Here is a 16,597-nt window from a genome sequence, read left to right as displayed (position 1 = left end):
GAACCAAAGATCTGTCAGCCTGTTGGAGAGTCACTGATGTGGGCACAAGTTGCCCCACATTTAATTGTCTAAAGATTAACAGAGGCATCAAATTTATTCTGACTCCCAAGTCACACAGGGCTTGCTCGATGTAGAGTCCTCCTATGGAGCAAGGAATGGTAAAGCTCCTAGGATCGCTCATCTTCGGTGGAATTATAGATTTGGAACTTTGCGTTAATGCCACCGTAGCAAATTTTCCAGCTCCCCTCTTCTTAGTTACCATATCCTTCAGAAACTTGGTGTAGGTAGCCATTTCCTCAATCGCTTCACTGAAAGGAATATTAACATGTAATTGCTTTAACATAGATAAGAAGCATTGGTACTGTACCTCTTTGTTCTTTTTCTTCCTTAGTATCTGCGGGAAAGGGGGTAACTGAACTTTCACGGTTCCCGTTTCAGTTGGCTTTGAGGTCGACGCAACCTCCAGTTCTACTGCTTCTTTTACTCTTTCCTCTTCTTGCGTCACCGCAATCTCAGGTTTAGTCGCAATGGAAGTTGTTCTACTAAGCTCCTTCTTTTCTCCTTCCACAGTCTTCCCACTGCGCAATGTCACAACCTGACATTGCTTTTTACCTGATCCCCCCAGGTTGCGTGGAAGTTCAGTTGAACTTGGCAGAGCCCCTTGCGGACTACTCTTCAACTCACTCGCAATCTGGCCAATCTATAATTCAAGATTGCGGATGGACGTAGCCTGACTTTGAAGCACAGTCTCGTTTTTTCTCTATGTATTGCTTCAGTAGGCTCTCCAAAGAAGATGATTGCGGTGGTTGTTGTGAGCTACTTGTTTGATTGCTCGTTTGACCGTTGTTGCGTGGAAAGAATCCTAGTGGCCCTTCTTTCTGCGCCACAGGTTGAAAATTTTGTTGTTGATTTATCCAAGAAAAATTGGGGTGGTTCCTCCACCCGAGGTTGTAGGTGTTTGAAAAGGGATTGTTTTTCACAAAGTATACATATTGTGGATTTTGCGGGCAATCTTTTATCGCATGCCCATCACCGCAAGTCGCACACCTTGCGGTGTTTTGATTGATTGTGTTGATTTGCCCAGTTTACAGTGTTGGGTTGTTGATCGCAATTCCTTGAATTAAATTCATTATTGCGGTCATCTGGTTTTGTAAAGAAGCAATAGCACCATTGTTTGCGTCAGTATCTTTGAGTCTCAATCTTTGGTCGCTTTCTCTCCAATCTTCATGGTTCTTAGAGATGCGATCCAAGATATTCTTCGCCTCATCATACGTTGTATCAAGCAGACCACTAGCGGCTGCTGCATTGGCAACGGTCTGCGAAGCGGCATTCAAACCATGATAGAAAATCTCCATTTGAAGGCAGTCTGGCAACCCATTATGTAGACAGTCCCGAACCAACCTTTTAAACCTCGTCCAAGCATCGTTGAGCGATTCGTCCATGTCTTGTTCAAAATTTGTAATCAGTTTCCTTCGTCTGGCGTTCTCGGTAGGTGGAAAATACTTCTTCATAAATTTCTCCACTACCTGTTCCCAAGAAGTGATCTCTCCCAGCTTGAGAGAATATGCCCATTTCCTAGCCTAGTCATAGAGAGAAAATGGAAACAACGTTAGTCGAACTTCTTCAACAAAGATGTTCGGAAACACAAAAGTATTGCAGATTTCAATAAAACTTCGGAGGTGGGCGTGCGAGTCCTCGCCACGCCTTCCTCTGAATTGACCTACAGTTTGGATCATTTCAAATCTACTTCCATCAAGGGCCGGCCTCATGATTCCCGGAGAGAAATCATAGAGGTTTGGCGATGCATAGTCCCTAATGGGTTTATTGCGATCGTTTTCCAACAGAATTGGATTCACCATGACATTATTATCATTTGGTGCTCCATTTCCAGGCTGCTCTGCCATCTCTTCCTTGTATGATTGTGGTTGTTGTTGGCGGTCTCTCAATCTCCTTCGAAATGTTCTCTCAATCTCCAAGTCGTAATTCGCCAGAGATTGAGAGTCTGCAAAGAAATCAGAAAAATTACCGTTAGCACTCTATCTTGCCGAAGTCCCCGGCAACGGCGCCAAAAACTTGATGCTTGGTTTTATGAAGTGGAAATGTGGATGTTATACGATGATGAAATTTCATTGTACACTCAAGTTTCCCCAGCGGAATCCAAGTGTAAATTCCTCTGAGTTTCCTAATAAGTCCAGGGTCGAACACAGGGACTTGTGAAAACAGATTGCGTTGGTAATTTTTATGAAAGCCTTTGGGTAACCATATCAATAAATAAGTCATTGGGTTTGTTGTTTGCGTTAATGAAAAATAAATAAATGCGACGGATTTGAGAAAAGGCAGTTGTGTGATAGATGCAATGAGTATGCGATGAACGGGTTGAGAAGATCTTTAGCTAGCGTTACTTGGGAATGCATCAAATTATGCGATCATGTTACAACCATGCACAGCAAGTCATTTTCCAATGCAAATGCGATGCTCCTAAATCTAAGACGCATATGTTGAATGAAAAATGTCCATAGAGCTCATCCCTAAGTCTCTACTTTTGTCCTATGCGATGATGCAAAATGCATAAAAGCAAGGTGACCACATACAATCATATCCTATCTCTAGGATGCATGCGATGCGTTGATAACAAATAGTGCTCATTCCTAAGCTCCTATCTCTTGTTTATGCGTTCTAATCTAGCTCTTTCGAGTCTAGATTTTAACCTGACTTTCCCAAGTCTAGATCCTATCCTTAAACTACCCTCCCGAGTATCTCTAATGGACGAATGAAGCATACATAAACAAGATAATCGCAAAGAATGAAGATTCCCTAGTGTGCTACCTAAATGCTTCTCAACCCATTCAAGTGATTTAGCTACTCATGCGTGAATAACAGAGATTGAACAAGTATAGAGGAGGAAATTCCATTTTTATAAATGAGTTGAGTACAAAATGACAATGGAAATTAAAGGTAAAGAACCTGGTAGCAATTCTTTGCTGACCGAGGCTTTTACACTAAAATCTCTATTCTGTTCTAAAGATGTTCCCGCTTCCACAGGCATCGGCCCTCTCTATGTCCTTGAAGCTCCCGGCGCTCTCCCAAGCTTACCGGAACGATCTACCGGCACAACTTCCTCCCTCGCGTCCGCCTTAAAATGAAAGAAAACTAAGAATAAAAGCGTGCGAACTGAAGTATGAAATCTCTAACTGCTGAACCCTTTCTCTAAAGAATGCCCTTGGTATTTATAGAGCACCCATGGTGAAAGGCAGCTTCTCTCTCCTAGTTGTACAGATGGGATAGCTTTAATTCCTGACTGATGCGCAAATAATTATCATCGAAAAAGCTTAATGTACTTTGTGACCGTTATCGGCTGTCAACTTAATTTGGATTCGACTGTCATCAGCTTTCTATCCCATTGCGCTTAATTGGCCTTTCACCCAGATGCGCCCACCATGTTGCACTAACCAAGTTGCGGCGATCCTTCTTGGGTGAATGTTTGCGAGCACGATCAACGCAAAGCCTTGCGATGAAGTTGTGCTCGACCAATGATTTCCTATGATCGCAATTCTTGCATTGCGTTAACGCATATTCTACACAAAAATACAAAGATTAACTGTTCTAATGCGTTGAATGCATGCGACCGTAATATTATGAAATTGGTGCTTAATGGACGCAAGTTAACATATATCATCAACGCAATCCAACATTGTTTAAGACTTTAGCAATATGATAACGTGCATTTCAGCCCGTTATCAAAAGTCGGATTAGATTGCATAAGCAAGAGTAGAGGCTTAGAAATAAGTTCTATCTGCTACATTCCATACACATTGCATGCATCTTAGAAATAGGAAATGTGGCATTATGCATTGAGAAATGTAGTACTTAATATTTGTGTAAAGCATGATCACATGACTTGTACAAATTCTTGAGAAATGTTAGCTAAATCTTTTCTCAACCCCTTCATCGCATACTTGTTACAATAGTACCCCTTCATCACATACTTGTTACAACATTACTCTTTCATCGCTCCGCGTTTAACTCCATCGCATTAAAAAATCTAAATTAAAACACCATCTACTTTTTTATCACCACCACAATAGAATCAGAGAGTCTGTTGCATATCTATTTGTAATCCCTGTGTTCGACCCTAGACTTACCAGGACCCTAAGAAGGCTTATCCTTGAGCTTTGTTAGGAAAGCTTGTATAATCATCGCATCCACATATCATCGCATGATAAACCAACGTATCAGCTGGACTAAGGCAAGTGGGAAATTTTATTATACTGGGCCTTTGTGCCCTAGTTTATTGTTTGTACTAGTTTTTGTACCCCCCCTCACTTTAGGACAAGTAGGAGATTGTTGGGGATGATGCCCTAAAGTCTCGTTTTCTGTAGTTTGTAAACAATTTGCACGAATGCTAGCGAGGTATAATATATGATATTTACTTCACTTCTTGACTTTGCACATTGGATGTTTTATTTGCTTTACCACAAACCAATAAACTAAAATCCCTGGTTATCTTTATGTAACTTAAGCAAGTATGTGGTGAGATACAAGTGAATCATGTCTTAAGTGATAACCAAAATGGTCTGTAGTATATGGATATAGGAGGGAAACCTTATCCTGGTAACACTACGGATGCGGCCTGCTTTGTGGAATAGTTACAAGTGTTGTGACTTGTCAGAGATGGTCTGATCCTGATCATTCGTGTAGGGGACAATGCGAGCAAGGGCATCCTATACAAAGAGTTTGTAAAAGACCTGACCACTAAGTGTTAATGTCTCGTTATATAACACTGTTCATGACAGAGACTTCACTTCATTAGGATGACCGTAGGTAACATGACCTCAATCCTGAGTGAGTTGGGAACTCTTGCCATTGAGAGCGGTCCTTTGATTTGCATGGGTGCGAGTGGCCAGGCTGCCGACTTAAACCTACTACTTTGAGGATTCGTTTGATTTGAGAGCTGGGAACTCAGTTACACAGATGGAATTCACTCCTTCCCCGAAGCAGGGGTAAGTAGATAGATAGCTCTCTTAAGGGCTGATTCCAGGGCTTGAACGATGTGGCACCACACACCTTCTCATGGCCCGAGAGGTTTTCACGCATAATTGGACTATGTTGTATTGTTTATTAGAGGGATCAGTGGTACTTAAGGAGTGAGATGTAACTACAGGGGCAAAACGATAAATTGGCCCAGCTGTACTTATGAGCATCTATGAAGGGTTATCGTACTCACGATTGGTTATATCCGATGGACATAGAAATATATCTGTGGTAAGAAGAGTTCAGTTGTTGGTCTTTAGTGGAATGTCTGGCAGTTAACAGATGGTGGATCTCGTGGCTAAAGAGTTTAGTCAACTATTCACGTACCGTTGGAGCTTCGAGCCATAGGTCCATAAAGTCTCCTTGGTAACTTGGATACAAGTTGAGAATCAGTTTTTAGGTCAGTTTGAAATGTTCAAATTGACAAGAGGGAGTTCGATTATATATGATATAATTGAACTGGTTAATTATATATGATATGATTGATTAAATGTATGAGATACATTAATTTGAAGGAAATTTGATATAAATATGATTTATATCAAGTAAAGGAGAAAACACTATGGTTGATATATAATATCAAACTATAGGTTATGAATATAATATGATTATATTTATTATTTTATTAATTGGACAGTTATGAGATAATTGTCCGGCGTTTTCTCCGAATTCATGCGTTAATGGGAAGTCCAATTCAGTTTTAGTAACTGAAGAATAAAATGAAAATGGTTTTCATTTTTGCATGATATATGCATAATCACTCACGGTGTGTTTGCAATCGATCGCTTAGTGTTTTCAAAGCCTATACGATAGGGCTAAAGTACTAAACGACTGCATTCACCCATGCGCCCTTTCTCTAAATGATCGCTTACCATTTCCTAGACGATCGCTTAGCGCCTGAGCTTAACTAAACGATCATATAGACAATCGCTTAGCTTTCCTTACACAATCGTGTACCTCGCCTAAACGATCAAGCATCCTATACGATAGTCACTCACTTCTCCCACTTGCTTGATCTTTTGTACACGATAGCCTTTCCTTCTCACCTCTACCAAATCTGAACAAAGCCCACTCTTTGGATTCCCATTCCGAGAATACTGAGGACTCCGAGTGGTGGTGTCTTCCCCATTTTCTGATGTTCATGCGATGTCGTTCGTGGTAGATGACTGGAGGTGCTGAACGATTGCTTGTTGATCTAGCGAGAGCGAGAGGAGTTCGTTCACGGAGAGAGCGAGATTTCAAGTGAAGAAGTCTCTTGTTTATTTATCTGAAAACATGTTTGTAATTTAGTTGTGGTAATGCATATCTGATTGTGTGAATGTATTTGTGGAAATTCTGTCATAATGAATTGGAAAGATCCGCTTCCGCTCATAGATACTCTTGTATAAGAGTTCCTTCAATATTGTATATGATACAATATTAAACTATAGGTTATATGTTATATGTGATATAACATATAGTTTAATATATATATTATAGATAAAGTGGTTATCATATAAATATATATTAATTTTTTATTAAAATCATTTTTTAATTAATTTGTTTTATTTGAAAAACAACTCCCTCCCCCTTTTTGCTCTCTAGTACGTGAAAATGGGGAATTGGTGCAGGGAGTTGATATGATCATCTTCTTCCCTTGAGTTTGACAGAAAAAATGGAACATAAAAAACTCTTTGAAAAAGAATTGCTCTCCACATCTCTAATCTCTTCTCTCCCCTCTTCTTCTAAAAACCAAGATCTCACAAAATCCTTGGATTCTTATCCTAAAGAATACAGAGGAAGCCAATTGGTGGTGGCCATTTAGGTTAAATTAGGGTTTTGAGTTTGTTGCAATTCCAGAGAAAAGAAATTACGAGAAGAAAAGTTCTTCAAGATTTAGTTTCCATCTCCTTATGTATTCTATTTTCTCTTATTTTTTTCAGCATGCTATAATTTTTATTTTCGAATACATAATAGTTCTGTTTGATTCTGTAAAATTTGGGATTTTAGTCCGATCCTATTTTCACTCAAGAACCTTAACCGATTCCTTCAATAACGAGTTATTGATGAAGAACCATGAATCTCGACCAACTGGAACAACACCATTCTCTAAAGTGAAAGTTGTGAATGTTAATAATTGTGGTCAAGGTCGTGACTATGGTAGAGGAAGAAATAATTCAAGATGGTAGTTCTAATCATTCAAATTTCAAAAGAACCACACAAAATGATGATCACAAAGGAAAAGCTCTACAAGATAAGAGTTCAAAGAGTGTTGAAAATAAATGCTTCCGATGCGAAATGACTGAGCATTGGTCACGTACCTGTCATACGTCAAAACACTTAGTTGACCTCTATCAAGCCTCCATGGAGGAAAAAGAGAAAAATGTGGAAGCAAATTGTGCATACCAGGATAATGATATATTTGACCCATCCCATATGACAAATTGGGATGTGGCGGACTTCTTTGAATCTCTTGAAGAGAAGATTGGCACAGTTGATGGAACTTCAAGTATTTTTTTTTTTACCGTGAGAATATCTAGACTTAATGTTATTATTTTCTTTTATCTATCTTCATTTTTTCTTTTAGTAACTTTTGTATATTTTAAGTATTGTTTTTCTTATTGTAATTATTTTCTTTTAATGAAGAAACATGAACCATTTTCATACGTTGGGTGATTAAAGAATGAGTAAAGAAGATCTATGTCTAGCAGACAGTGCAACTACATACACAATACTTACAAATAAAAAAATAATTGTCCAAATTGACAATGTTGAAAGCAAAAGTAAATACAATATCAGGTTCTGCAAACTTGATCGAAGGTTTTGGAAAAGCAAATATTATTTTTCCTAGAGGAACAAAATTTACAATTGACAATGCATTGTTTTCTAGTCAATCAAAGAGAAAACTTCTAAGTTGTAAAGATATACGTTGCAATGGTTATCATATTGAGACTAATAGTAAGAATAATGTGGAATATCTATATATATCTCTACTGTCTCAAATGAGAAACGTATATTAGAAAAGTTATCTGCTTTATCTTCTGGATTGTATTATACTCATATACGAGTAATTGAAACATACGTAACAATGAACCTGAAGTTCATGAATCCAGATATATTTGCTATTTTTCATGATAGATTAGGTCATACAAGGTTTATAATAATGAGAAGAATTATTGAGAATTCAAGTGAACATTCATTAAAGAGCCAGAAGATTCTTCAATATAATGAATTATCATGTGATGCTTGCTCTCAAGGCAAATTAATAATTAGACCATTACCAACTAAAGTGGGAATTGAATCACCTGCATTTTTAGAACGAATTCATGGTGATATATGTGAACCTATTAACCCATCAAGTGGACTATTTAGATATTTTATGGTATTAATAAATACATCCAGTAGATGGTCACACGTGTGTTTATTATCAAGTCAAAATCTTGCATTTTCAAGATTACTTGCTCAAATAATTAAGTTAAGGGCACAATTTCCTAATTATACAATTAAGACCATTCGTCTTGGTAATGTTGGTGAATTTACATCCCAAGCTTTTGATAATTATTGTATGACAATTGGCATAACTATTGAATATCCTGTAGCTCATGTTCATACACAAAATAATTTAGCAGAATTATTTACTATAAAACGTTTCCAATTAACTACAAGACTATTACTTATAAGAGCTAAGCTTTCTTCATCTGCATGGGGACATGCTATTTTGCATGCAACGTCACTTTTACGCATTAGGCGCTGCTGCTTGTCTTTCTTTTACGGGTTGTCTATCATGAAGATGGACACTGGCTTAGGGGCGGGCGACCTTATTCACACAGCGAAGAAAGGCCGAATGGAGGGGTAGGCTGGTTCACTTGAAGAGAATCTTTTCTATGATCAGACTTGACCAGTAGTTTATCACAAGTACTCGCCATTACAATTAGCTTATGGTCATGAGCCAAATATTTCCCACCTAAGAATTTTTGGATGTGTAGTATATGTTCCAATTGCTCCACCACAACGCACTAAGATGGGTCCTCAAAGAAGGTTAGGAATAATGTTGGATATGATCCTTATCAATTATTAAATATGTTGAACCCCTGACGAGTGATGTATTTAATGCACGATTTGCTTACTGTCATTTTAATGAGACAATTTTTCCAACATTAGGGGGAGGAATTAAGAAATTGGAAAAAGAAATTACATGGAATGCATCGTTATTGTCTTATTTAGATCCTCAGACAGATCAATGTGAACTTTAAGTTCATAAAATAATTCATTTGTAAAATATAGTAAATAAATTACCAGATGCATTTATAGATGCAAAGAAAGTAACTAAGTCACATATACTAATTGCAAATATTTCATCAAAAATTGATATCCCAACACAACAAGTTATCATTAATGAGTCTGAAACACGCCAGAAGCGTGGTAGACCAGTGGGTTCCAAAAATAAAATCCTTGAAAACGAACAATAATTAATAGTCAAAAAGACTTGGTTGATGATGTTAATACTCATGAAGAAATATTCAACATGACTAGTGAGGAAGGTGAAATATCTAAAGATAATAATGAGATCTCAATAAACTATGTCATGACAAGAAAAAGATGAAATTGAACTAATGTAGTTATTGACAACATTTTTGCATATAATATTGCTCTTGAAATTATATCTGAAAATGAGGATCCTGAACTAAAATCTATCAGACTTTCAACATATAAAATATTGGCTTCAGTGGAAATAAGCAATCAAGGTAGAATGGAACTCAATTTCAAAACGACGAGTTTTTGGACAAGTAGTCCGAACACCAAAAGGTGTCAAACCTGTGGAATACAAATGGGTATTTGTGAGAAAAAGAAATGAAAATAATGAGGTCATAAGATACAAAGCAAGATTAGTTGCACAAGGTTTTTCACAGATATTTGGTATTGATTATGAGGAGACATATTCTCCAGTTGTGGATGCAATTACACTAAGATATTTGATTATTCTTATTGTGTATGAAAGTCTGGATATGCATCTTATGGATGCGGTCACAACATATTTATATGAATCTCTTGATAATGATATTTTTATGAGAATCCCATAAGGATTTAAGGTACCTAAAACATAGGTATCAAATTCCTGAGAATTGTATTCAATAAAGTTACAGAGATCACTATATGGATTGAAACAATCAGGACGGACGCAGTACAATCGCCTGAGTGGATATTTATTGAAAGAATGATATCAAAATAATCCAATATGTCCATGTGTTTTTATAAAGAAATCACAATCAGGATTTGACTGTATATGTTGATGACTTGAATATAATTGGAACTCCTAAAGAGATTTTAAATGTAATAAAATATCTTAAGAAAGAATTTGAGATGAAAGATCTTGGAAAAACAAAATTTTGCCTTGGTTTACAAATTGAGCATTTAGCGAATGAAATATTTATTCATCAGTCAACTTATACAGGAAAAATTTTGAAAAGATTTTATATAGACAAAGCACATCCATTAAATATTCCAATGGAAGTTCGTTCATTGGATATAAAAAAAGATATATTTCGACCTCGAGACGATAATGAAAAACTTATTGGTCCTGAAGTACCATATCTTAGTGCAATTGGTGCACTTATGTATCTTGCTAATAATAAAAGACCAGCTATTGCATTTTCAGTAAATTTATTAGCTAGATATAGTTCTTCTCTTATAAAAAGACATTGGAACGGAATTAAGCATGTACTTCGTTATCTCCAAGGAACAACCGATATGGGTTTGCTTTATTCAGATAAATCAAATTTTGACCTAGTTGCTTATGCAGATTCTGGATATTTATTTGATCCACACAAAGCTATATCTCAAACAGGTTATTTATTCACATGTGGAGGAACAGCTATATCATGACAATCGGTGAAATAGATCATAAGTATCACTTCCTCAAATCATGTTGAAATTCTTGCAATTCACGAGGCTAGTCAAGAATGTGTATGGCTAAGATCAATGACTCAACACATTCGTGAAACATGTGACTTGTCTTCTAATAAAAATCTTCCAACGATATTATACGAAAACAACACAGCTTGCATAGCCCAAATCACAGGAGGACGGATTAAAGGAGATAGAACAAAGCATATTTCATCGAAGCTTTTCTACACTCATAACCTTGAAGAAAATGGCGACATCACTGTACAATAAATGTGTCCAAAGGATAACCTGACAGACTTATTTACAAAGGCATTACCAACCATAAATTTTGAAAAATTGGTGCACAACATTGGAATGCGGCAACTCAGAGATCTTAAGTGATCTTTTTATGAGGGGAATAAATATATTGTATTCTTTTAGGAGTATATATTATATGAAATATGTACTATTTTTCCTTCACTAGGGTCTTTTCTATTGGATTTTTCCTAGTAAGGTTTTAACGAGGCATATTTCATATATATGTGGGCATCTAAGGAGGAGTATTATAAATATTATAAAAATAAATAGATGTCCATTACTTAGTGTCTTAAAAGTCATGTGTCAATCTCCATATTGTCCATGTACCTTGTAGTTATTCATGCTCAGTGTATCTATAAGACCACATCTTGCTTGCCACTTTGCCTATAAATAGTGGTATTTGATAGATCTTAAAATCATATACATTTGTGAAAAATCCACTTCAAATTTCTACTAAATTTTCATAATTTTAGTTATTTTATTTAATTATTTATTTATTTATTTATTATTATTATTATTATTATTATCATATTTATATATTATTATATTATATTTTTTTTCATATCCGTTGTGCCCCTCAATTTTACAATATATATATGTGGGTCATTTATATAAGTTTTGGGTCATCTTGAACAACTTTCCTGAAAGTAGCGGCCAACTCATAAGAATTCAATCCAAGAGCAAAAGGTTCAGAGGAGGAGTATAAGAAACCGACTCGGACCGAACCGGTTCTGTTTGGGCTATATTTGGTGAATCGAACCGGTTCGGTTGGTTCGCTGATTCGACCGACCAGCCTAATACAGGGTTTTGTTTCGTCTTTCCATTTGCTTCGTGATCCCACGTCTCTCTCCCTTCTCAATCATCGCGTGCCGTCAGTTTCTCCTCACCAGTCACCACCGTTCCCGCCGTCGCCGTTCTCTCTCTCTTAGTTGCTGGTCGCTGGTCGCAGTTCGAAGTCGAACAGGTTTGCGCTGTCACCATTCTCTCTCTCTCTTTCGATTTTTTTTTTTCAGTTGGATTTTGATTGTTCGAAATCATCGGAGTTGTTTTTGTCAGTTTTCAATCAAAAGAAACTTCTTTGAGGTTCTGTAATACGTTGTCCAACCAGTCACAATAATATCTAAGAATCTTAGATGTCATTTAATGGAATGATTTAAACTTTCTTCTTGAAGGTTTTAAAAATCGGGTAGCTATAGTATTGAGACTTGAGTTTTGGATAAAAATATTCCTCATTTTCTTAAAGTGTACAGAGGCAAATATACACACTTAGATACAGTTGAGTTAGAAACTAACTCTAGTTAAAATACAAAGAGTAAAACTAACTCTAATATATAGCTTTGGGGATGTTTTTTTTTTTTCAATACTTGTTCAAAACTCTTCGATAAGTTTTGTAGAATTTGAAGAATTGTTTAGTTTTAAGTAACTCTGAAATACTTGTTTGCTTTCTCAGCTGACTGATAAATTCATCTTTGAAGTTCTGTTGCAAACTAGTTATACACTTTCCTAGCAAATAGGCACCTTTTATTTGTACAAGTGAAAAGGGATTAGTTTGAAGTATTTTTGGATTTGGAAAATTCAAAATAGTTTTCTGGTTTTTATGGAAAATAGAGTAGTGGAAATATGTATTTATTTATAGTTGAAGGAGTGAAGACTGGAATTTTCATGATAATGAAAAGTTAAACTATATACATTGGGAGGAATGAATATCAAATTCAGCATTTGGGTGGTTTTCTTTTGGCTAGATTGGAAGAATGTTGTGGTTTAGCTTAGCTTCTTTTTATTAAAATTCTATGGTTTGACTCAGTTAAGGATTCTTAAGAACTTGTCCAACCTGATGTCCTATAGCTGCTGTGTTCTCCATTGTTCAATTAACTTGTCCAACCTGAGTTATTTGCTTGTGCTTATTATATTTTACAAGGTCAAGGAGTAGTGAAGGGCGTATTGCAAAGAAAAACGAAGCTGATGGAAAGGAGATGCATTCTGATCAAGTAAATGAGAGTCGTTACTGCCTAAATGACGGTTCTGAAGCGGGTTGGGTCAGTTTGGGTCCTGTCCGTACATAACCGACCTGGGTCGGGTTGGGGCAATTTTTAAGGACACCCGATCCGGCCCAATTTCACCCCTAACTTCGGAGGGTAGGCTGAGCCTTCACCTAAATGAACATGATTTGATCAACAAAGCATGTTCTACAAATTTTGTTTCTCATCTTGCAGATTTCTTCCTCATTTCTCTCCACCTGGGTTTCTCTTTTCTACTCAATCCAACTGCAAAACCCCAATAAACCCCACTTTATTTTCGTCAAATGCAGAATCGCTGCTGGCATTAATTTTCCAAGCTTGTAACGACCATTCTCTTCTTCGTCAAGGTAAACAATCTCATGCTCAGGCCATTGTCAGTGGACTTGGCCAAAATGGAGATTTGGGTCCTAGAATTTTGGGTATGTATGTGCGTACTGGAAGTTTTGAGGATGCCAAGAACTTGTTTTATACTCTTCAATTGGGACGTACTTCAGCTTGGAATTGGATGATTAAGGGGTTTACAATGATGGGTCAGTTTAATTATGCTTTGTTGTTTTATTTTAAGATGTTGGGCGCTGGAGTTTATCCTGATAAGTATACATTTCCTTATGTAGTTAAAGCCTGTGGTGCTTTGAACAGTGTGAAGATGGGTAAGATTGTTCATGAGACTGTTAATTTAATAGGTCTTAAGGAGGATGCCTTTGTGGGTAGTTCTTTAATTAAGTTGTATGCAGAGAATGGTCACTTGAGTGATGCCCAGTATCTGTTTGATAATATTCCTAAGAAGGATTGTGTTTTGTGGAATGTTATGCTGAATGGTTATGTGAAAAATGGAGACTCTGATAATGCCATTAAGATCTTTTTGGAAATGAGAAATAGTGAGATTAAGCCCAATTCGGTAACTTTTGCTTGTATTTTATCTGTTTGTGCCTCAGAGGCAATGCTTTACTTAGGTACTCAACTTCACGGGATTGCTGTTAGTTGTGGGCTGGAATTAGATTCTCCAGTGGCTAATACATTGTTGGCTGTGTACTCGAAATGCCAATGCTTACAAGCTGCACGTAAACTGTTTGATACAATGCCGCAAAGTGACTTGGTGAGTTGGAATGGAATAATTTCTGGATATGTACAGAATGGTTTGATGAGTGAGGCTGAACATTTGTTTCGGGGGATGATAACTGCAGGAATAAAGCCTGACTCAATCACTTTTGCAAGTTTTTTACCATGTGTTAATGAGTTGCTGAGTCTCAAACATTGCAAGGAAATTCATGGTTACATAGTAAGACATGCTGTAGTTTTGGACGTGTTCTTAAAAAGTGCTTTAATTGATATATACTTCAAGTGCAGGGATGTGGAAATGGCACGAAAAATTTTGTGTCAAAGTAGCTCGTTTGATATCGTAGTGTGCACGGCCATGATTTCAGGGTACGTGCTTAATGGGATGAATACAGAAGCATTGGAGGCATTTAGATGGTTGCTGCAAGAGAGAATGAAGCCTACCTCGGTGACTTTTGCTAGTGTCTTTCCAGCTTTTGCTGGCTTGGCTGCTTTAAACTTAGGAAAGGAATTGCATGGTAGTATCATAAAGAATAAGCTTGATGAAAAATGTCATATAGGCAGTGCTATTCTGGACATGTATGCAAAGTGTGGAAGATTGGATCTTGCTCGTCGCGTTTTTAACAGAATGACTGAAAAGGATGCTATCTGCTGGAACTCCATGATTACGAGCTGTTCCCAGAACAGCAAGCCAGGGGAGGCCATTGATCTTTTCCGCCAGATGGGAATTGAGGGAACTCAGTATGACTGTGTGAGCATATCTGGTGCTCTATCTGCTTGTGCAAACTTACCTGCTCTCCATTATGGAAAAGAGATCCATGGCTTAATGATCAAAGGCCCTTTAAGATCTGACCTTTATGCTGAGAGTTCACTGATAGACATGTATGCTAAGTGTGGAAACTTGCACTTCTCTCGGCGAGTGTTCGACATGATGCAAGGAAAAAATGAAGTCTCCTGGAATAGCATCATTTCTGCCTATGGCAACCATGGTGATTTGAAGGAGTGTCTTGCTCTATTCCATGAAATGTTAAAAAACAACATCCAGCCTGATCATGTCACCTTTCTTGGTATCATATCTGCTTGTGGCCATGCTGGCCGAGTCGATGAAGGAATTAGATATTACCACCTCATGACAGAGGAATATGGGATCCCAGCTCAAATGGAGCACTATGCCTGTGTGGTTGATTTGTTTGGTCGTGCAGGTCGTCTGGATGAAGCATTTGAAACCATAAATAGCATGCCATTCCTTCCAGATGCGGGTGTATGGGGAACGCTACTCGGGGCCTGCCACGTTCATGGAAATGTTGAGCTCGCCGAAGTGGCATCAAAACATCTATTTGATTTAGACCCTCTAAACTCTGGCTACTATGTATTGCTTGCAAATGTGCAGGCTGGGGCTGGAAAATGGAAGAAGGTGCTTAAAGTACGAAGCATAATGAAAGAACGAGGAGTTCGAAAGATTCCTGGTTATAGCTGGATCGAGGTCAATAATGCCACCCACATGTTTGTTGCAGCCGACGGGAGCCATCCGCTTACTGCCCAGATCTATTCCATGCTGGATAGTCTTCTTTTAGAACTGAAAAAAGAAGGATATGTTCCTCAACTCTACCTTCCAATGCACCCACAACTTCTGAGTAAATCATTATCAGAAACTGTTGCAAGATGAACAATTGAGAAGCACAATTAGAAATCGAAATGTTTGTGTTAGACCAGCGATCAATTATTGATAGTCTTACTTGCAATAGGGCTAGATGAATTAACCAGATTTTTTCATTGTATCCAATTGCGACTTGAAGAAGTCATTTTGTTAATCTGTTTAGTTTACAATGTTTTACAAGAGATATATAAAAGAGAATAATGTTATGATATTTTCTTAAGCTGGTGATCAGGGGAAGGTTGGGGGATTCAAATTTCAATACTAAAATCTCATTTCTCTTCATAACATTGCTCAAAGAGAAAAGGGTTAGAACAAAGAAAGCCTGAAAGAGAGATGAAAAAAGGGGGGAGAACAATTATTGAGTAGATGAAATATGGGGAGACCCACATTGATCCAATGCTTTGACATTTTAGAACACGAAAGGGAAACTGAGATTTCTATTAAATATAAATTTTGTGGACACCAAAGAATGATAAGACCCTCTGTCTTAACTCATTAATGATATGATGTTAAGCTCTGTCCATTCTCCTCATCTCTTTCTTCGTCCAATGATCCATTCCGTATTCTATTGTCCTTTCTTTCTTTTTTAATTTGTTGGGTTCATCTTTAACATCAGAGTTAGATTCTTGGGATGATCACTGGTTGTTTCGATTCG

At 37.3% G+C, this 16,597-nt stretch overlaps 1 protein-coding gene across 3 annotated transcripts; it reads left to right on the top strand.

The window, feature by feature from the left end:
- The first annotated feature begins 12,035 nt into the window (after window positions 1-12,035).
- On the top strand, window positions 12,036-16,162 carry LOC120083548 (Pentatricopeptide repeat (PPR) superfamily protein). 3 transcript variants are annotated; one of them, XM_039039347.2, is made up of 3 exons: window positions 12,041-12,175; window positions 13,130-13,759; window positions 13,844-16,162. In XM_039039347.2, the coding sequence occupies exons 2-3, from the start codon at window positions 13,393-13,395 to the stop codon at window positions 15,949-15,951; spliced, it is 2,475 nt and encodes an 824-aa protein (XP_038895275.1). In that variant the 5' UTR covers window positions 12,041-12,175; window positions 13,130-13,392; the 3' UTR covers window positions 15,952-16,162. The 3 variants fall into 3 exon arrangements, with proteins under 3 accessions (XP_038895274.1, XP_038895275.1, XP_090172225.1); XM_039039346.2 differs by having other exon boundaries at window positions 12,036-12,175; window positions 13,130-16,162; XM_090316099.1 differs by lacking the exon at window positions 12,041-12,175 and having other exon boundaries at window positions 13,130-13,346; window positions 13,425-16,162.
- Window positions 16,163-16,597: the final 435 nt, after the last annotated feature.

Source organism: Benincasa hispida, chromosome 8 (genome assembly GCF_027475165.1).
Source record: "Benincasa hispida cultivar pf3 chromosome 8, pf3_genome.v1.1, whole genome shotgun sequence".
In the NCBI taxonomy this organism is placed as follows: domain Eukaryota; kingdom Viridiplantae; phylum Streptophyta; class Magnoliopsida; order Cucurbitales; family Cucurbitaceae; genus Benincasa; species Benincasa hispida.
The sequence above is the reverse complement of the archived record's forward strand: the minus strand, read 5'-3'. Positions and strand labels throughout refer to the sequence as shown.